This window comes from Amphibalanus amphitrite, unplaced genomic scaffold (genome assembly GCF_019059575.1).
Source record: "Amphibalanus amphitrite isolate SeventyFive unplaced genomic scaffold, NRLGWU_Aamphi_draft 001438F_arrow, whole genome shotgun sequence".
Classification (NCBI taxonomy): domain Eukaryota; kingdom Metazoa; phylum Arthropoda; class Thecostraca; order Balanomorpha; family Balanidae; genus Amphibalanus; species Amphibalanus amphitrite.
In genome coordinates this window covers 62,591-84,305 of record NW_024882931.1, presented here as the reverse complement: position 1 = coordinate 84,305, position 21,715 = coordinate 62,591, and the positions used below count along the sequence as shown (strand labels likewise).

Below are 21,715 nucleotides of genomic sequence, written 5' to 3'. Positions count from 1 at the left end.
TTAGTTTCTTTTACCCAATGAAAAGGAAGTGCAAGCTTTAAACTATTCTTTAAATGTTCTTAGCAAGAGCGCTTCGCACAATGCAAGTACCTACCAGTATAACGCCTTTTGGGGCGACTAACGGAGCGAGCGAGAGGGTGAGCCTTGCACGTGCGAAATTTCGAGGGGGTACCTCCAGCTGACTTGTGTACAGCACCCTACTAACCGGTTTCTAGCGATGTGCCAAATTTCAGCGCAATCGGCCCAGCCGTTCTCGAGATCTGGAAGCGGCACCCTGCACGTGCGCACGTGCAAAATGGGTCCCAACTGACTTGTGCACGGCACCCTACTAACTGCTCCGTAACCGTGTACCAAATTTGAGCGCAATCGGTCCAGCCGTTCTCGAGATCTGGAAACGACCCCTGCACGTGCGCACGTGCAGCAGCACCCCAACTCTGGCACATGGATATGCATTGCCTAGTGGGTGCCTACCTGCATGCCAACTCTCAGCGCAATCGGCCCAGTAGTTACCGAGATATTGCAACAATTACAAAAGTGACACCTCTTCGTTTTGCACGTGGCACGTGCATAAGGGGTCACCCACATGCATCGGGAATAGTGCAATACTTGGTAGAAGGAATGAAGCTAACCTACAAAAATTACCGCATGTAAATCGGTCAAGTGGTTGCTGAGATATAAGCCTCGCAAAAGCGTGACCACGGCCGGCCGGCCGGCCGGCCGGCCGCTCATACTCAGAAATTTCCGTTAACCCCCGCCCGGCTGGGGGTCCTGGATTTCCACGCCCTGCTGGGGGGGGGGGGGTGTTTGAACACCCCCCCCCCCTTGTAACTCGGCTCCTGGGCCACGTAGCGATACGCGGAAGGCGGCGTTCGAAAGAGCGTCAAAAATAATGACGAAATCACTTCGGTCAATTTTTTGGTCAGGTCAAAGGTCAGGTCACCAGAGGTCATTGAAGGCAAAATTTCGCCGATTTCCAGGTCGAATATCGAAAATTTCCAAGAAGCCAACGCATAACTCGGGAACCAATAGAGCTACAGCGCCGCGGAAAAGCGCATTCGATAGCCCTATTAACGCCCTTTCTGAGTAATTCTCTCAGATTTGACCTAACGTCAACGGTTTTGCCTGCAGGGGGCAAAAACTGCAAAAATAGCCGATTTTTTCGGAAACAGTTTTTCGGCAATAACTTTTGACCCAAGCCTTGTACGAGCTTACTTTTACCGGCATCGTGTTCCTCTCGTCAAGACGCACCGAATGAACTATAACTTGACCTTGAAAGGTCAACTTGAAAATTTGACCTCAGGTCAAGGTCATGACCTGACCGGAAGGGGTCATGTTGCATATCAGTCGATCCGTATCGTCGAGCTGAACACATCTAAGGCGTTTTCATCGCTCTAGCATGCCTCTATCAAAAGTTATTTGCGAAAAACTGTTAGATACCATTCGTGACCTAAGATGACCTCAGCGCATAAACAAGGGTCACGGACACCATTTTCATGTTCAGTGTGTCTAAACCACTTGTAATTCAGTGTTTGGGAGTGTTTATAATGTCTTCCGTCCAAAAGAGGCGCATTTCAATTTTCTCCCATTGACTTATAATGGGGAGGTCGCAAAATTGACCTGACCTTAGGTCACCGATATCAAAATTCCGAGATATACATTTCATAGATACTGTTACTCTTATCAATCGCTGAAAGTTTCAAAGCGATCGGTCACTCGGTGTAGCTATGACAGACATTGAAACTTTTTATGAGGTGAGGTCACTTCAAGTGACCTGGTGACCTGACCTTGAATGACCTTGGTCTGAAATTTTCACAACATGTGTAGAATTGATGTATGATAAGGTGTACCAAAAACGGCGGCGCTCCGCGCCGCCGTTTTTGAGATATTCGCAAAAAACCTCGATGCGTTGTTTGTATCAGCGACATTTTGCCACGAGGGAGTTGCCGAGAATGAGCCGGCACTGATCTATTTGCGTGAAATGAAAGGTGAAAGGTCAGTATTTTTGATTATTGTGCCACTGACAATGATGAGCAGTTGGCCGTGCATATTAAACTGATAAACTGTGGCTAGAAACTGATATATCGTAGACATTACGCTCGTTGCGGCGATTATGGCGCGAGTTCCACGTGCTATTGGGGCTGATATTGCTAATTTAGATTATTTACTTGCATTTGAGCCTTAAGATCTAGCACATTGTAAAACTGGTACATTTCCTCGTGAATTTGGGCAGTGGCAGGTGTAATAGGTTGTACTGTTGTGTGTCACCAGCTGAGCGTGATCCAGCTGATGTACCAGACGGGAACCAGTCGAGTGTGAGCCGACTGGCCACTTGTCCCACCGCTGCGCCAAAAACACATCTGGTCAGTAATTGCTATCTTTATTTGTAACAGAACAAATGCCAGTTGTAACTTGTCATTTCTACTGATTGGTATTTATGTGCATCTGGCAAATGTGCATTTTGTGTCCGCATTTCGTACAATGTGTGAACTGTCCGCATCAATGTCCGCATTTGATCCTTGGTTATGTTGTATGTGTGATTATTGGCTGTTCTTTTGCAGAAAACCACACTCTTTGGACTTGCTGCACACATGTTCTGGATTCCAATCATGTTCCGCAATACCATGTCTTTCCTATGTACCTTTTTTTGTTTCTTTTATTTAGTTGTGCAGGCAAGAGTGCGTTGAAAGAGTTTTGGCACGGCAGAGGTGGGCACAGTTTTCAGATGTGTTTGAAGTTTCAAAGATTCATTGATATGATGTGAAGTGCTTTTGAAAGTACAAATTTGATTGACATTTGCTGTGGGTGAACTGCTCAAGGAGAAGATGTCACTCAAGAGCGAGCGTGCCCTCAGGAAGGGAAATCTAACCAGGACCAGGAGGAGGGCTTTTGTACTTGTTGACACTGCGGGAAGTAAGAGGGAGCTCTGCTCGGTACTCAAAGACCTGGACGTTGCTCTTCAAGCGCTCCTGGAGGTCAATGAGAAGTATGGGTTGTCACTGGAAGATGAAGATGAGAGACGCAAGTGTGAGGTGTATGGAGAGGAAGCAACAGAGGAGCACCGACTTGCGGTTGAGAGAGTTGAGGCTCATCTCAAGGGCCGAGCGGATGAAACCCCCTCTGTGTCGGCAGTGGCGCATTCGTCTGCATCGTCGAAAGCTGCAGCTCAGCATGCCACCAGGATGGCTGAAGTAGAGAACAAGGTTCGAGAAATGGAGCTCAAGCAGTTGCAGATCCGCCTGCAGAGAGAAGAAGAAGAGCAGAGTCTTCGTCGAGAGCGACAGCTTCAGGAAAAGCAGGATGCCTTGAATGCTGCGAAGTTGAAGACAGAATTGACGAGAGCAGCGGAGAATGAGCTGGCTTGGGATAGAAGGGAGGATTTTGTTGTAGCTGAACAGCAGGAACAGCAGGAAAATGGTCAGGAAGCCAAGCAGAAAGCGGGCAAGAGAAGAATCACTGCAGATAAAATGGCAGCAGAAAATCAACTCTTCTATCACAGCTTGCCCCGGCTGAAGCTGCCGACCTTCAGTGGGTCAGTGGAGGATTGGCCGAGGTGGCACTCCCTCTTCTCGGCCATGGTTGATAGGCAGGACTTGACCAATAATGAGAAGATGGCACATCTCCAAAATTCTGTCTCTGGATCAGCAAGGGCACTCATCGGAGGCATGATATGTGACGGGAGCTCTTACTCTGATGCGCTGAAGGCTCTCAAGGAGAGATATGGACAAGAGGTGGACATTGTGCATGCGACTCTGAAAGCTGTCTTCACCTGCGCACCTCCTAAGGCTTTTGATGCAAAGTCGCTGGAGAAGTATCATGGTGCAGTTCATGGGGCATGCACCACTCTGAAGACAATGAAGTTTGAGGGTGACCTGCAGTCGTGCGAAAATCTGAGGCGGATGGTCAGCAAGCTTCCCCTTGATCTCAGGAAATCATGGGCAGAGCACACTCTTGGGTTGGAGCGGCCCACTCTGACTGAATTTGATGAGTGGCTGCGCACGCAGGTGGGAGTGCTACTTCGATGTGAAGCATCAGCTCCATCTGCATCAATGACCAGGCAGCAGAAGAATGTCGGGTTGTTCATAACAACAACCACCGCCAGCTCCAAATCAGGTGAGAGGGTCTGTGTAATCTGTGGAGGAACTCACGGGCTCTGGTTATGCGAGCAGTTTCAGGCACTGACACCATAAGAGGGCTGAAGTTGTTGCTCGTCGTGGCCTTTGTTTCAGCTGCCTTCGAGCTGGTCACCGAAGTCGAGGCTGCAGGACTGCACGGACATGTGGCATCGAAGGATGCACGTTTCGCCACAACCGACTACTACACGGAAGCAGGAGAGTGCGAAGGCCGACCACGTTGCCGGTGAATGGTGCTGGAGAAGTCAGAAAATCGGCCAACGAAGCAACCGTCGCGTCCGTGAGACAAGAAGCAACTGGAGAGCACTCTTCTGTTCTTCTCCAAGTTGTTCCAGTGCGTGTACATGGATCGGATGGGAAGTTCAAGGACACCCTTGCGCTTCTGGACCCAGGTGCCCAGACCTCGCTGTGCAACGTCTCATTGCTCGATGAACTACAGGTGGCTGGAGAGGTTCAGTCACTCCTGCTTAACAGTGTTGAAGCAGCCGGCGAACAGAAATTGTCAAGACGAGTCCAGTTGGAGCTCTCTCCTCTGGGAGAACCACAGGATCGCTCGAAGAGGATATGCGTGCCAGAAGCGTTCTCAGTCGAGAAAGTAAACGTGCGTGCACCCAGCGTGAATCGCCGGCAGCTGCGCGGTCTCAAACATCTTGAAGGACTCACGATTCCTGACCTTTCGGGTGGACAAGTTGAACTTCTCTTGGGCGCTAATGTGTTGGAAGCCGTGCTTCAGCGAGAAGCACGAGTGGGCCAGGACACCACCGCGAAGTGATGTTCATCAGCAAGTCGTCCCACCAGCGGTCAGATGAAGACCTGTCGAGCATGATGAATGACTGGTGGAGTACGGAATGGTGCATGCCCAATGGCGGCACGACATGCACAGATAAGCAGGCTCTGACGCCAGAGGACAAGAGAGCGCTGGGAATCCTAGAAAGGACGACACTGCGTAAAGACGGCAAGTACGAAGTGGGGCTCCTCTGGCGAGATGAGCAAGTGAGAATGCCAGACAACTATGAGTCGGCGCATGGTCGGCTGGGATCTCTGGAAAGAAGTCTGAAGAAGAATCCAGAGCGCGAGGAGGCCACCACTTTTGTCGGTACGGCAGCTGCGGCCGAAGCTCCTCTGGTTGACGCTGCGCCGTTTTCCTCGTGGAACAAGTATCGACGCGTGGTTGCTTGGATCCACAGGTTCGTCTCGAACGCGCGCTCCAAGATCAAGAAACGCGGACAGCTGACAGTCGAAGAACTACTGGAAGCAGAAAGGTTCATCATCAAGGAAGACCAGAAGCTGGAGAAGGTGACGCCACATCCAGGTCTGTCGCTGGTCACAGACAGCGAGGGACTTAGACGGGTGGAAGGTCGTCTGACACACGCTCCAGCTGAAGTTTGTCACCAGCCGATCGTTCTCCATCAAGACAGTCACGTCACACGCCTGATTGTGACTGAACTACATGAGCAGTGTCTTCATGCTGGTCTCAACCTCACGCTCAACCTCTTCAGGGAAAAATACTGGACGCCCAAAGCCCGGGCTACTGTGAAGAAAATTATCTGGCGATGCGCAGTGTGCCGGAACAGACGAGCCATGCCTGTCAACCCGAGGATGGCAGATCTACCAGGTGAGCGGTTTGACATGTCCCGACCATTTTCATCTGTGGGTCTCGACTTCCTTGGTCCGGTCCGAGTCAAGAAGTTCCGGAAAACAGAAAAACGCTACATCATGCTAGCGACCTGCTTAGCCACCAGGGCGATTCATCTTGAGGTTGTCGAAGCTCTTGATACGAGCTCGTTCTTGATGGCGCTACGCCGGTTTATTGCGCGGCGCGGTCGGCCACAGCTCATATGGTCCGACAATGGAACAAACTTCGTCGGCGGAGAGAGGGAACTGCGAGAGAACATTAAAGCGTGGAACCAAGAGCAGATATGCGACGCTTTGTCACAACGCAACATTCAGTGGAAATTCAACCCCCCAGCAGCCAGCCATATGGGAGGCATCTGGGAGAGACTTGTCGCCTCTGTAAAGAGAGCTCTCCGAGCAGTTCTGGGAAACCAGATTGTACCCGATGATGTCCTTCACACCGTGGTGCTCGAAGTTGAGTACCAGGTGAACTCGAGACCACTGACCTACGTGTCTGGTCATGGAAACGATCCTGAGTCAATAAGTCCGAACCACTTTCTACTCGGTGCGAGGCCCAACGGAGGCGTTCTGCCCCCCGGAGTCTTCGGAGAAAACGATGAGATGTCTCGAAAACGGTGGAGGCAGAGCCAGGCTCTTGCAAACCGAGTCTGGCTCAGGTGGCTCAAAGAATATCTACCGACACTGATCGCTCGGAAGAAGTGGACCAGGGACACGCGCAATCTCGTCGTCGATGACGTAGTTCTGCTGATGACAGAAGATGCTCCCCGGGGCTACTGGCCCCTAGGAGTTGTACAGGAAGTGTATACAAGTGGAGATGGGGTCGTACGTTCGGCATTGGTCCGGACCGCGACGGGTACCTACAAGCGTCCGTGCACAAAGCTCTGCCTACTTGAGGGGCAGAGAGTATGAGGAGAGTGGAGATGACCGAGTCGGGATGCCATTCTCTAGGCTGACATGAGCTCTTTGCCCATTGCCGATCGTTGAACAGCACTGCTCTACTTTTAACCATTGTTTATTTAGTTTATTTTGTTTTCCTGTTTCTTCTCCCGCCCGCATTCAATAATGATATACCTGTGTTCCATCCTAAGTGTCCTTTTCCTCGTCCAGGCTGGCCAGCGGTGGCTGGACACACTGGTGGACGACGGCGGAGGGCAGGAGGACGTCTGTAGCTTTCTGGCGGGTCGCCGGTGGGCGACTCACGGCTGGACAGCAGACGCGCGGTTCGCCGAGGACGTCTGGATGGAGCGGGCGGCGTCCTGTGTCGCCGAGCTGGCTCGTCGACTGGTGACCGGCGGTCGGCGCGGTCAGGATGCTGTTCGTGGGGACTCACCTCTGCGGGCCGTGGCTTCAGCGTGCTCGAGCTGGCGCTGCGTGCCGTCTGGGGTCGGCTCGCCGCGTCGCTGATGCCGGAGGCTGACGGAGGGCATCGGATGGCGTGTTGTGTTATCGAGGGGCGAGCGGCGGCTCTGAGTGATTCGGAGCGGGCCGCGCGTCGGCTCGTATCGCGTCTCGTGGTGTGGCGCTAGGCGTCAGTGAGACAGTGTTTGTGTTGTGTGCCGTGCGCTCCGGACGCCTCGACCGTGAACTCTCTGAAGACTCGGGTGTCGACTCGGGTGTCGTAGAAGATCGTCTTTGTGTTCGAGCTGGCGGCTACCAGGCCTTCTGGGTTGTGTACTGAAGATAGTTCGTTGTGGAACTGACGCTGTGTATGGCTCATGCGGCTCAGGGAGTTTCCTCCGAAACTGGGGGGGGGGAGGATGTTGTGACTTGTTTTGATTTAGTTGTGGCGATCGGACGAGAATCTCGCAAAAATAGGCGTTTGCGGCGAACCTCGATGCGTTGTTTGTATCAGCGACATTTTGCCACGAGGGAGTTGCCGAGAATGAGCCGGCACTGATCTATTTGCGTGAAATGAAAGGTGAAAGGTCAGTATTTTTGATTATTGTGCCACTGACAATGATGAGCAGTTGGCCGTGCATATTAAACTGATAAACTGTGGCTAGAAACTGATATATCGTAGACATTACGCTCGTTGCGGCGATTATGGCGCGAGTTCCACGTGCTATTGGGGCTGATATTGCTAATTTAGATTATTTACTTGCATTTGAGCCTTAAGATCTAGCACATTGTAAAACTGGTACATTTCCTCGTGAATTTGGGCAGTGGCAGGTGTAATAGGTTGTACTGTTGTGTGTCACCAGCTGAGCGTGATCCAGCTGATGTACCAGACGGGAACCAGTCGAGTGTGAGCCGACTGGCCACTTGTCCCACCGCTGCGCCAAAAACACATCTGGTCAGTAATTGCTATCTTTATTTGTAACAGAACAAATGCCAGTTGTAACTTGTCATTTCTGCTGATTGGAATTTATGTGCATCTGGCAAATGTGCATTTTGTGTCCGCATTTCGTACAATGTGTGAACTGTCCGCATCAATGTCCGCATTTGATCCTTGGTTATGTTGTATCATAGACCACTATATATCTGGACTGTGCACGGGTTTTGCCGACTGCTATTAGGGCCCTGCTGGGAAATTCGACGTAGCACGCGGAATTGTGTATTGACGCTCTAGTAAGCCCATTTAAATGAAAGTTACTTCTTAAATGTGATGTATATTTTAATAAATGTATAATTTATAGCATGATTTTTAACACGATAAATAAATAAAAGCACTTATAGACAGGTATATCACACTGTATTAAGTTCAAAGCATCAATAGACAGGAACAATCCGTGATCGGTCGTTTTTGACAAGAGACAGTCTGACGACATATTGGACACACTGCAGATTAATTTGCCTGTCTAAATCAGACACGCACCCGGCTCAATGCTTTGAAAGCCCACACGATCTGCGCCACGGAATTACGAAGATTCCTATGGGTAAATAACAAAGCTGCCGGTGTGCGTTTTTAGCGAGACCGTCCGAGGTGACCTGCTGGGCCACAACTGTTCCCTGCTTCCACTGAGGCCGATTTCATGCTCAGCATAGGGACAGACGGGTTCTGTCATCTGTCCCTCTCGAGAGAAGGGGACTTTTGAACTGAACACCGTGGTCAGTGACGGTGGCCGCATTTTGCAGCGGGTGATGGCGATCGAGATTCGAGATTTAGACGGAGTCACGAGATCTCGGTTCACTGGACACTGCAGCAGAGCTTCGCACTTAGGAATGCACTTTCTTATAGTTCTTGTGCTACATTTGCCTTTAGTTACTATTCGAATTGTAAATCCACATCTGAAATTCTCAGCCATGTAGGTATCTTACACACCGACGAATAGGATCGTAGTTATTGATTGCATAGACAAACTGATCCCAGGAATGTTGCATTGTGTTTACGTCCTGCGGCTCAACCTTTCTCATTTTCATGAAGCTTTCTTATTTCATGAAGCTCTGTTCGCGCATCGCTGGTGTTGAGTGACGGTATACTGTCCATATTGACTCCATGAATTGCAATGTTTGTTTTTCGCTCAACTATACACATCAATGTGTTGAAGGAATGCAGGTCGTAGCGTTGTAACTTGAGGTGCTTCTCGACAGTGTGACTCCCTCAGCGAGCAATGTGAAGAAAGTTATCGTTTTCCTTTACAATGGTAGTCGCGCTGTCTTGAAACACACGTTTGAAGCTATACGCGTGCCGAAGAGAGAGCGACTCGGCAGCTGTTACCAGAGCAGGACCCATTGCTTGCATGCAGGAGCGGAACACAGATTGCTGATGTGGGCACGCCAGCTCTCCGCAAGCCATAACATATGTGACCATCACTTGACCAAATTGCAAGACTTTAGCTAGTTTTGGGCTTCACTTGTGACTGATATTATAGGAGCCGCCAGTCTGGAAACGGATCCGCCACCTCTCCTTACAGTTGTCTTCTGCTCAATTTTTCGGTCTCGGCCAGCGTCACAGCATGTAATAAAACTCACAGGGAGCCCAGTGGTCAGAATTCCAAGACATTTTCAGCTTTAGGGCATATAGAAATTGACTTCATATTGATGCCTTAGCCAGGAACCGGAAAACTGACATTGTTGCATGCACTGTCTTGGCTCTTTGAATATGCTCACTCCCTGTTCTGTTCATAGGATATTCTGAAGTGATTATCACTAGCGGCACATTTTACTGTATTTCAGTGGCATGTATGCATTAAAAGGTTTCATTTTATTTAAAGACAAAAGAGAACTATCCCGCATGTCAATGATAAACAACAAACAACAATAATCTTGCAAAAATCTTCGCTACATGTCTGTGAAAATTTGCTAATTCTCGTGAAAATTAGCTGGGAACCATCATCCACACCATGTTAAATCATGGAAGAAATGGGCAGAAAATGCCCTTCTTTTTTCGATGATTGCGCTAATATTATATATTTTTTGCTCAATGTAAGATATAACTCAGATTACAAATTGACTAGTGGTGATGTTTCCCAAAGCACATCATCATATGGCGAATAAGTTGGCTGTGACAACCTTCGAAAGTTAGGGCCCTAATGGCAGGGCCCTAATTTCCGTGCACAGTCCAGATATATAGTGGTCTATGGTTGTATGTGTGATTATTGGCTGTTCTTTTGCAGAAAACCACACTCTTTGGACTTGCTGCACACATGTTCTGGATTCCAATCATGTTCCGCAATACCATGTCTTTCCTATGTACCTTTTTTTGTTTCTTTTATTTAGTTGTGCAGGCAAGAGTGCGTTGAAAGAGTTTTGGCACGGCAGAGGTGGGCACAATCCATGTGAAGACACTTCTAAAATTGCCTGTAGAAATATTAAAGGCAAAAGTTCAACTTTTTCACAAGACGGATGGCTATAAACCTATTCAACGTGTGACAACTCAGCCGGTATTTCGTCGCCTACAGCCCAGCTTTCCCTAGTGACCGATAGAGGCGCTGCTATCGATGTCCGCCCGTGCCGCCTAACGAGATACGAAAAACAGACTATAGACACGCCATGCCATGCTCCTTGCCTATGCTAGAATGAATTTATTGATAAAGAACAGCACAGTCCTGCAGTCTGATTATTTTCCAGAAGGACTAAGGACTGTGACGAGTTTTCTATAAACCCAACCCGAGTAAGCCAAAACTGCGCTCTACCTCACTCAGTTTCGTCTTGGAGACGATTTTGCGCTTCTTTTGCATCTTGTCACACTTCGTGGCTTTCGCTAGCCAAAACTGCGCTCTACCTCACTCAGTTTTGTATTGGAGACGATTTTGCGTTTCTTTTGCATCTAGTCAAACTTCGTGGCTTTCGCTAGCCAAAACTGCGCTCTACCTGGGGACGATTTTGCGCTTCTTTTGCATCTAGTCGCACTTCGTGGCTTTCGCTGTTCAGCGGCGCCTCAGCTTCAATTATCAAGCTACCGTAAATTACATCAAAAGGTAAACAAGTGCGCGGGGGAATGGCACAGTAGAAACACACGATGAAAGTGCTTCATTTCACTGAAAACCAAAGGGATCTATCATGGTGTAACTAGAAACGGCAAATTGCACCAGTTAACGTCAGCATTTCGTAGGTGCATTTCTGCTGCATTCACGCAACACATTCTCAAAATACTACCTACATCAACACGAACAGGAAACAAATGTGTTCTGAATGTGCGTAGGGCTTTATGTGAATGAAAATTATTTAAACGTTCAGCATCATCCGAAACATAACAAAGGGCAATATAGAAAATGTCTTATGCAATAACCATATATCTTCATCGCTTTATTATGCTGTGTAGTACACCATTTCCTAGTAATTCGGTATTCATGGGTTGCTGCGTTTGTAGCTCAACGTCTTCAAAGACGCTACAGGTCAGCAATTAGTATGCGTCGTCATACGGTGCCTTAGTTTATTAGGCCAGATGTTTAGTCCATTGATGTGTTGGCCGATTCCAGCAACAGTTGTCCTTTACATGCAGAACAGCGGAAGCTGAGCACTGAGCAGCGAGCACCGCACAGTGGATGGCATAGCACCGCACAGTGGATGGTTTGCCGCCGAAGGAGAGTGGATGATATCTATTTGAGATAGGTATTTCACTTATTGACGGCAGTTCTTACATTTGTCAGCTTGTACATTATTGCAGTTATTGCAGTGCAAGTTTCCTAAAGTAGCAGCTTGCTAGACACTTTAAGCTTCATTTCTACTTTTCAGGCGTTGGTCTGTGTTATTATACCTATATAAATTTATCGTATGTCTTTATGACATGTGAGGAGTGACACCGTTAATAAATGGCAGCAATTATACGGGCCGATTTGTTGGTGCAACATGCAACTAATATCACAAATATTTCACAGAAACAGTCATATCCAGAGCCAGACGTAAACAACAATGGTGGGAAGGACAAGAAAATACCAAGAAAGCAAAACAAACAGGCGAGGGAACGGGAAAACAAGCGGGGATCCTAAACAGCCAACGGAGCCCTATAAAAACAGCCGGGACCCATCAGACGTTCAGTAATGTGATCGGTCACCAGCTGGTCAGAGGCGCGTCTCCCATTATCCAAAGCACGACACGACGAGTTTTGCGAGCGACACTGGAATGGTAGCCATCTGGAGGTAACACTCGGGCACGCAGCTGTGACGCTGTTTACGTCAGTGGGGTGGGGGATGGTAACTGATGCCGTCAGTGGGTGTGGAATGGTGACTGATGACGTCAGTGGAGCGGGGAATGCTAACTGATGACGTCAGTGGGGTGGGGATGGTAACTGATGGCGTCGTCAGGGGGTACGTAACAATTACTGACATCAGTGGCATTGATTATGACAACTGACAAAGCAATGTCATTACGTCATTATCAGTGAGATGATGTTAGTGGAATGGCGAACATATAGAACAACGTAACTAACCACGTCACGTAGATATAGGTAAAAGCGATAACTTATGCGTCTAAGGTAGAAAACGATCAACCAGTGGCGGCGGAAGCGGGGGGGGCAGCGGGGGCACGGCGCCCCCCCATCTTCCAGGGTGGGGGTGCAAACATATCTTTTTGCCCCCCCCCCCCAAATTGTTATCGACGAAGTACCACAATACTTCCATACTACGTCATGAACATATGCCAGTTTGGCTGAGTACCTTTTTAAGTTAATAGAGCGAGTAATTTGGAATGGATTGATATTGTTGTCAATGTCGTCGTACATATTTTGATCATATTGGCTAGCATTTTGCAGTGCGAGTGTTACCAACCAAAAAGGTTTGCAATAGCCAATAATTGGCTAACTTTAATGACGTCATTGGTTTAAAGGAAGCAAGTTGTTCAACGCGAATAACAGTCACGGTGACAGCCACAGCGTGCTACACGTATTTGAACTGGACTTGCCGCAGTGGCGCGGGAACCAGAGGGGCGGTTCCCGGGAACCGGCTGGAGGGGCTAGCGGGGGCTGAGCCCCTCCAACTTTTCGGCGGGGGGAGGGCTCGTAATGTAGGTATTTGAGACCCTCCAACCGGAGGAATCGAAATCGGAAATCTACCAACATAATTTCATAGATTTATTACCTTTTCGAAATGTTAACCAGAAACAACCTTCATTATGGAGCGTTCTAACGCAGAAGACTGTGACAACATGTAAGCACATATTCATTCTCTAAATATCATACATTTCCACCAAACGCCCTCCACACATAATGCTCAGAAATCAAGCAGCTATCTACGAGCTACCGGTAACCGGAAGAGTAGGGCGGAACGCGAGTGGCCCGGCATGCGGACGTCACAGAAGCGCGTCTGAGCGTGCCACAGGCCTTTCCCCGCGACTCTGCCAGACGCCAGCCGGCATAGACTCGTGAGCCGGGGGGCAGCATGGGGGTAGCCTGCCCCCACAACTCTGGGGCCGTGGGGGGCGCAGGCGCTGCCCCCACAAAGTTTCATAGGGCCAGGAACCGTCGGGGCAGCTTGTCCTCCCTATAGGTATTAGCGGCCGTGGGCCTCAAAGAAAAGCTGAATGGAAGACAATACCTATTTAAGTAAAAAAATCCCCCTCTATACCTGATTTGACAGCTCACGTGTGAAAGCTTTAAACGTTTATTCCAAGTTACCAAAAAGGTAGTTCCTTGACTCAGATGAGACGGGATATCTCACTTTTTGCAAATGTTTTCGTTTCGATTTTTCGTTGTAAAGGCCAAGGGGTGAAAATTAAGTGGCCTAAAACCGGTGAGAAAACTAGATTTGGGGGTACCCTAGGTTCCGGGAAGGATCAGGTGTGCCCCCCCCCCCATCCCAAAATACCTTCCGCCGCCTCTGCGATCAACGGTAACTGGGAAAGGCCGGCGGTTGGCTGGGCCGGTTATGAGAGGTGCCTTAACCCGCGCCCTGCTGGGGGGGGTGTTTGAACACCCCCCCTTGTGGTTTTTCGCGAATATCTCAAAAACGGCGGCGCGGAGCGCCGCCGTTTTTGGTACACCTTATCATACATCAATTCTACACATGTTGTGAAAATTTCAGACCAAGGTCATTCAAGGTCAGGTCACCAGGTCACTTGAAGTGACCTCACCTCATAAAAAGTTTCAATGTCTGTCATAGCTACACCGAGTGACCGATCGCTTTGAAACTTTCAGCGATTGCTAAGAGCAATAGCATGTACAAAATGTATATCTCAGAATTTTGATATCGATGACCTAAGGTCAGGTCAATTTTGCGACCTCCCCATTATAAGTCAATGGGAGAAAATTGAAATGCGTCTCTTTTGGACGAAAGACATTATAAACACTCCCAAACACTGAATTACAAGTGGTTTAGACACACTGAACATGAAAATGGTGTCCGTGACCCCTATTTATGCCCTGAGGTCATCTTAGGTCACGAATGGTATCTAACAGTTTTTCGCAAATAACTTTTGATAGAGGCATGCTAGAGCGATGAAAACGCCTTAGATGTGTTCAGCTCGACGATATGGATCGACTGATATGCAACATGACCCTTTCCGGTCAGGTCATGACCTTGACCTGAGGTCAAATTTTCAAGCTGACCTTTCAAGGTCAAATTATAGTTCATTCGATGCGGCTTGACGAGAGGAACACGATGCCGGTAAAAGTAAGCTCGTACAAGGCTTGGGTCAAAAGTTATTGCAGAAAAACTGTTTCCGAAAAAATCGGCTATTTTTGCAGTTTTTGCCCCCTGCAGGCAAAACCGTTGACGTTAGGTCAAATCTGAGAGAATTATTCAGAAAGGGCGTTAATAGGGCTATCGAATGCGCTTTTCCGCGGCGCTGTAGCTCTATTGGTTCCCGAGTTATGCGTTGGCTTCTTGGAAATTTTCGACATTCGACCTGGAAATCGGCGAAATTTTGCCTTTAATGACCTCTGGTGACCTGACCTTTGACCTGACCAAAAAATTGACCGAAGTGATTTCCTCATTATTTTTGACGCTCTTTCGAACGCCGCCTTCCGCGTATCGCTACGTGGCCCAGGAGCCGAGTTAGAAGGGGGGGTGTTCAAACACCCCCCCCCCCCCCAGCAGGGCGTGGAAATCCAGGACCCCCAGCCGGGCGCGGGTTAAAAGAGAGCGTTAGTTCTAAAGGATGTGTGGCTAAGAGACAGAAATCTGAAATTATTTTAAGTAAATGAAGAAATGTGTTACCTATTTATGCATATCTATTTACGATAATATGTAAATACGTAGATCGAGGAACGTTGATCTAATTTCGTCAGAGTAATGTCACTCGAGCAAAATCTTCTCAGAGACGTCAATCTTCTGAAATCCTAGGTCAATCTTTCATTTATTTGATCTATTTTAAAAAAGCAGCTGGTTATGTGACGTCATTAGCTGCTTGAGACAAGTCAATCGTCCAGAAAGCCCCAATCCTCACAAAAAGTGACTCTCAAGATGATGGGATGGACTCGGATTGAGTATAGTCCCACAGATTATTCAAGCGCTTAAATAGCCCGTAGCTAGTTAGCACCAGTACACCAGTACTCGTAAAGCCAGTCCTTCTTCGCTGAAGTTACAATGCTGGTCACTACTGTTCTTTTCAAACAAAAGTGCGCAGAAAAGTGGACATCTCGTATTGGCGTCTCCGATGGCAGTCATCACATGTTACATAAGGTCAATAATTCACAATTGAGAAGTAAACACATAATTAAAGGTCAAAACATCATCAAGGAGCAAAAGCACAATAAGAAGTTGCCTTCTACACAGCTTTTTCGACGATCTAATTCAACAATATTTACAAATAACAATTTGTTTATCTCGTCATATCGTTTAGAGGAAACTTACAAGAAACGCACTCAGTATCCCTAACGATTTGCAGCATACACTCCGGTCGTGAGTGGGGTTAAGGACGGCACCGCTCTCAAACTTCAATTTTCAAACTAGATTCATCACTCAAATTCGCTTGACGAAGTCTGGCGGTCACATGTACTGATCCTGGATGCATCCTGAATTGTTACATGATTCTGGCATGGCTATAGGTTCCTGTGTTGTGGGGTAGCCACTAGTGTGGCTGGGTGGTCTGTCCTTAAGGACAAACTCAGCCGCGGCCGCGGACCATAGAGGTCACCCATACCAATGCCCTCTCTTAATTCCTTATATCGTTTCGGCCCTGAAATGGTCTGGCTTGGCCGGAAGGCCGAAGGGTCAAACGCAGGTATGGTCGTTGTATGACCTCCCTTTGCTCCCCATCTTGGTGATAGTTGGAAAAATCATTTTGAATTTGCTTGATACAATCCACATTCGTGTGTTAGAACTTGATATATTCATGTGTAAATAAATTGCATTTTACGTGGCTATAGGATTATTTTTAGGATCTTTCAGTCTGGGATAATGTATCAAAACTCCCTGACTCACATATACGTCAGCGTGATGTGAAGACGAACTTGGTAACAGATATCGGACTTCGGAGTGAATCATTCAGTAACCAGGGACCAGGATGGGTCACTCAGTGAACGGTGGCAGGGACGGGAAACCTGCCAAGCGGTGCTCGGTGCGTGTAGCTCGATGAACGGGGGCGGGGACGGGTCACCCGGTGAGTGATCGGGCGGACGGTCACACGGCGGGGTTCACGTGCACCGATCGCACCGATCGCACCGATCGCACTCACCGGCGGCGGCCAGCGGTCGGTCGGCGGTTTCCGGTGCGGCGACTGACCTCGCCGGTACTGGCGGCCCGAAATGTCCTCCTAACCCAGTCCCCGAGATGTCCCAACCCAGCCCGGCGCCGAGGGACCATGGAGGACACCGCGGTACACCCGTCGGACACTGGTATAAAGGGACAAGGCGACGGGAGGAGGGCACAGTTCGCTACTGGTCAGATCAAGTCAGCACCGGTCAGAAGATCCAAAACAACAGACATGAAGCTGGTGAGCTAATGGGCCACGAAGCGGGAGCATAAGAAATGGTCGCGCACCTTTTCGAAGCAGTTCTATAGCAGTGGTTGCTTTTACATGTGCACACTGTTCTCTTGATCTCAACCGATTGCCATTTGAAATTCAGCAGCTGGGTAGAACCAATAGTTACTTGAGCTAACAGACATGTCCATTTGTGGTGTTTCGTTTCAAATGAAATGTCATATTTCAGTTATTATTGGGATGCAAGGTTTTGCAGAAGAACGTGTACTTAACTAAATAAAAACGATATGACTATGTGGTCTTGGTCGCTATATCCTCTCAAATAGTTGACGCTGGTTTGATTGCTGAAGTGCTGTTCGAATTATGACCATCTCTCTGTACCGTTTCAGCTCGTGTTTGCCGCCGTGCTGGCCGTGGCCGCCGCCGCCCCGTCGGAGCTCCCCTACGAGAGGGACATTGTCGAGATCCTACGACAGAACATCGACCACAACGATGACCAGTCCTACCAACACTCGTGAGTACCAACTGGCCTTCGCTGCCCAGGCTGCGAATGGAGGCGCTTTGGTGGATGAAGGCATTTATTGTCTCCTCTTATAATTCTGGACGGAATAATCGGTGCTAACTATTTACTGATATTTTTGTAAATATTTTCCTCCTTTCGCAAGCAAGTTTTATGAAACGATTTTTTTTCGGTATTCAACCTATCATTATACTCAGTCACTATACATATATTGCGTGACGAAAACCGTCCATTTTCCTCCGCCAGTTTCGAGAGCGAGAACGGCATCTCTGTGTCGGAGTCTGGCGAGCCGGAGGATGACGACAGCTACAGCGTGTCGGGCCAGTTCAGCTACACGGCCCCCGACGGCGTCACCTACACGGTGGTGTACTCGGCCGGCGAGCAGGGCTTCCAGGCGCAGGGCGACCACCTGCCCACCCCGGTGCCCACCCAGTACCCCACTCCGGAGGTGTCTGAGGAAGAGGAGGAGGAGGATGAGGAAGAGGAGGAGCAGGAGGAGGGGGAGCCTCAGTACGAGCGTGTCATCGTCGGCTACCGGTCACGATACAACTAGGCCATGAAAGTAGAGGTTTAAACCACTGTTCAAGGTGTTTGGAAATATTCTTCTATGAACGATTCTTCTGCGTATTTATTTGTTTTTCCGCAAAACATTTAAAAAGTGTATCGTGTTGCAGCCTGGCGACTGCAGCGATGACTGCATAATAAACATTTAAGATATTCAAGCTGATGGTTTTAGACACTGTGAATTGCACGACTTCAGCCCGAACCTGTGGGCTGCGGACGCCGAACTCCACGACACTCGGGGGCATGGACGTTCAAGACACTGCCAGCCAGCGTCTTAAATGCATAATGCATGCTCGTTTGAGTAAATTTAGCTCCAATGCTTGAATGGGCAGGATACAGATTGACAGAGACTGAGCCCACGCTTAGCAGAGCCCGACACGTTCCGTGAGATCGGAATACTCTGGGTTGAATCGGCTTTCGGATGAAAGTTCGTAAACCAAAGTTCGTATGCGCAAGAGTTCGTAAGCGAAAGTTCGTATGCAAGAGCATGTATAGGATTAAGGTCGTATATGATAAGGACAGTTTATAACGATTTAAATTCGTAGTAAGAATCGCTTCCGATAAGGTTCGTGAATCGTGTGTCTGTTGTCTAAGATTCGTAAAAAGTAGGGTTCGTATGCAACAAAAGTTCGCACGGCAAGGCTCGTTCTGGAAGAGGTTCGTACAGCAAAAGATTCGTAAGCGAAGGACCCCAACAAAGCAAGCTAGTTGGCCTGATGGCTGATGACATTCAGATGACCAGTTCTAATAAACATGCACCAGAAATATATGATTTCTAAAAGATTCGTGGCTGTGTTGCTGAGTAAAATTTCCTTATGCCAAAGTGAATGCAATGTTCTGGAAGAGCGTTTTTCCCAATGGCCAGCAGATATTACAATTGGCCTTGAATTTCCATAGCCAAGCTAAGCTCTACCAAATCAAGACTGTATCGTGGAATAAAAGAAAATATAAAACGACGCTATAAATCCATTGTGAGACTAATATTCATGATTATATGACCCCCGAGCCCACCCAGCCCATTATCCTACTCTGTTAACCTACTTATGCTACCGCCAACTGCCCCACTCATTCAATTCCCCGTCACTTAACCCGCGAGTTGCTGGGGGGGGGGCGTTAAACGCCCCCACTTTTTTCGCCGGGCCATAGCATAAAAACGGCGCGCCGCAGGCGCGCCAATTTTTGGGTACCTGTAGAGAATTGATTGAAGTTTATTGTGACAAAGTTTCAAAAAAAATCGGTCGGAAAATTTTTGAGATATCGAGGTTTTAGTGACGTCATGATTTCTGAGTTTTCGACCAAAAACGGCATATGTTCAAAAAATCATATAAAATCACAGAATAGACATACAGTCATGCCGTAAACGCCATTAGACTGCCAATACCACGATCAATCAAATGGCTATCTTCAATTATTGATTATCGTTCCGCATTTTCCAAAATCTTGAACTGAATCTTGGCAATTTTTCGTGACCATGATACATGAATTTCCTAAATTGAACTTTTTGAGCCAAACACGTACACATATGATAAAATGAATGTCACCATCGTGTTCTACGCCCCAAATTACCTATAAAACATGTGTCACAGGCTGCGAATATCAGTTTTGATTTTCGGGGATATGTGCCTACCCGGTTGACCTGACCTTGACCCTGACCTATGATTAACTGACCCCTATATGGGGCTGACACTCTTGTAGGCCTTATAAGATGGATTGTGCACCGTTTTGACAGAGTTTATGGCGAGAGGCGGCCATTGCGAAGTCCTGAAGTCCATGCTACTGAAAGCCCGATTTTAGGTGTTTGACCTGACCTTGACCCGACCTGTGACCTCAAAATTCAACTTTAAAGTACTCATCTGAAGCGTCTCGTCGCGCTCTTTCGTTTGCCGCCTCGTGCGTTTCGCTGCGCCTATTGGTTCTCGAGTTATCGGCTGGGGGCGTTTAACGCCCCCCCCCCCCCCAGCAAACGGTGGGTGGCGAAATACCCCAGCAACTGCCGGGTTAATGACTTCAAGCAAGTGTTGTTCACTCGGCTCTTCAATAGAAGGCTGAAACTGGCACTCGCGCATAGTGTGCAACCTTTCAAGCTAGACTGAAATTGACTTTAAAGGTAATGAGTGAGCTATTTACAGCACATGGTTGGAAACTAATAGGCTGATGTGACGGATCGATCGATGTGAAGTTGATGTGACGAATTGATAATCGTACGATTAGTTTTAATGACTTCACAATTTACCGGTACCGCTCCGTACCATTTTGGTTTCATTAAATGCCATGCATTATCATCAATCTCCATCTCAATCAGTCAATTGTTTAAGGATTAGCGACGTTTGTAAGACGAATGCTTGCACATTCAAGCATGATGATAGGTATCATAAAGTCGGTCTGTTATGAGCAGTATCACAAATGCAATCGTCAATGCTGTCATAAACGTCAACAATGGTCAAATGATGACCATAGACGACAAATACGGTCGTCTATGGTCATCAAGAGTCGTTAATGATCATTTGATGTACAAGTACCAATCAATGTATTGCCGTGTCGTTCCCAGTTTAGCTAGCTATTAGCTCTCACCTTGAGCTCCTCTCGGTGGGTGACTTTCGTACCGATGTACGGATGTACTGTGTCGTACCGACGTATGCCGTTGTACGTACGGATCTTCTCCGTCGTACGGACGAGCGCTGTCGTTCGCTCACACACCGCGGCACCCCCAGCACTGCCCGAGGGTCCGGCCAGCGGCGGCGGCCGAGGACCGGCAGTGACGTCACGGCGCCGTCCACCAATCAGCGGACTCCTAAATCGTCGCCGCCCGGGGTGCCGTCATTTGAGCCCAACACTTGACGCCAGGTGAGGACATTCATACAAGGGATGCATTTTATTCAAAGATTCTAATATCAACACTTCATTCAATGGTTTTCTTTTGGTCAAATTTCCCATCTGTCCCGGTTCAGATATTAGTTAATTTCTATAATATAGACATCATTCTATAGAGAAACACAGTAAGAATACTGTGTAATGCAGTTAATCTGACCAACAATTTCCACCTAAATCTAACTAATCGTAATCTCACCACGATTTCCAGCCGCAATTTGTTTTCAACATGTCAGCTGTCGTGAGAACCTGCAGTCAGCTGTTGCGAAACATCCAGGTACGCAGAAATATAGCACTCTTTTTTAGCCCAACACAGTAAGGGGAAATGTGGGGAATCGGTGTTTTGGGTGGGGGATGGGGAATATTTTCACATGACGGTGATATTTGAAGAAAAAATATTGGTTATAAACAACAAATCAGCTTTTGCATTTAATGAGGTAGTGCTGGTAGTGCTGGTAGGACTGAATGTTTGATCATTGATATATGAGGGAAGCTTATTATTTTCTAGGCTCATTATAGCTATAATAATGATAATGCAGAAATATACCTATAATTTTTTTATCAGGCTTCAAACAGTCATCAGCACTTTGTCGGCAGTTCCTTAGTATTTTTTCGTTTTTTTTTCCAGCACCTTGAAATGGTTGCTTTTGCACTAAATTAGCTCAGTTCGCAGTTCGCACCATAAATGGTATTTCTGGTTATATTATGTTTTTTTTTTTGTCACTTCGCACTTCTTGAGTCTTGGATATTCCGCTTAAGG

At 47.9% G+C, this 21,715-nt stretch overlaps 2 protein-coding genes across 2 annotated transcripts in view; one reads left to right on the top strand and one right to left on the bottom strand.

Annotated features, from left to right (window-relative positions):
- The window catches only part of LOC122373054 (FMRFamide receptor-like), a 49,479-nt gene extending 28,671 nt beyond the window's left edge, over window positions 1–20,808 (bottom strand). Inside the window, exon 1 of the mRNA XM_043350795.1 lies at window positions 20,659–20,808. The gene's annotated coding sequence lies outside the window, so the exon portion shown is untranslated. The remainder of the gene's footprint in view (window positions 1–20,658) is intronic.
- LOC122373055 (cuticle protein CP14.6-like) lies at window positions 16,936–18,261 on the top strand. Its single transcript, XM_043350797.1, has 3 exons — window positions 16,936–17,015; window positions 17,393–17,517; window positions 17,770–18,261. The coding sequence occupies exons 1-3, from the start codon at window positions 17,007–17,009 to the stop codon at window positions 18,074–18,076; spliced, it is 441 nt and encodes a 146-aa protein (XP_043206732.1). The 5' UTR covers window positions 16,936–17,006; the 3' UTR covers window positions 18,077–18,261.
- Window positions 20,809–21,715: the final 907 nt, after the last annotated feature.

Excerpts from the sequence above, each read along its gene's own strand:
- LOC122373055 (XM_043350797.1), top strand. Across the intron at positions 17,518-17,769 it reads GACCAGTCCTACCAACACTC|TTTCGAGAGCGAGAACGGCA; the intron begins GTGAGTACCAAC and ends TTCCTCCGCCAG.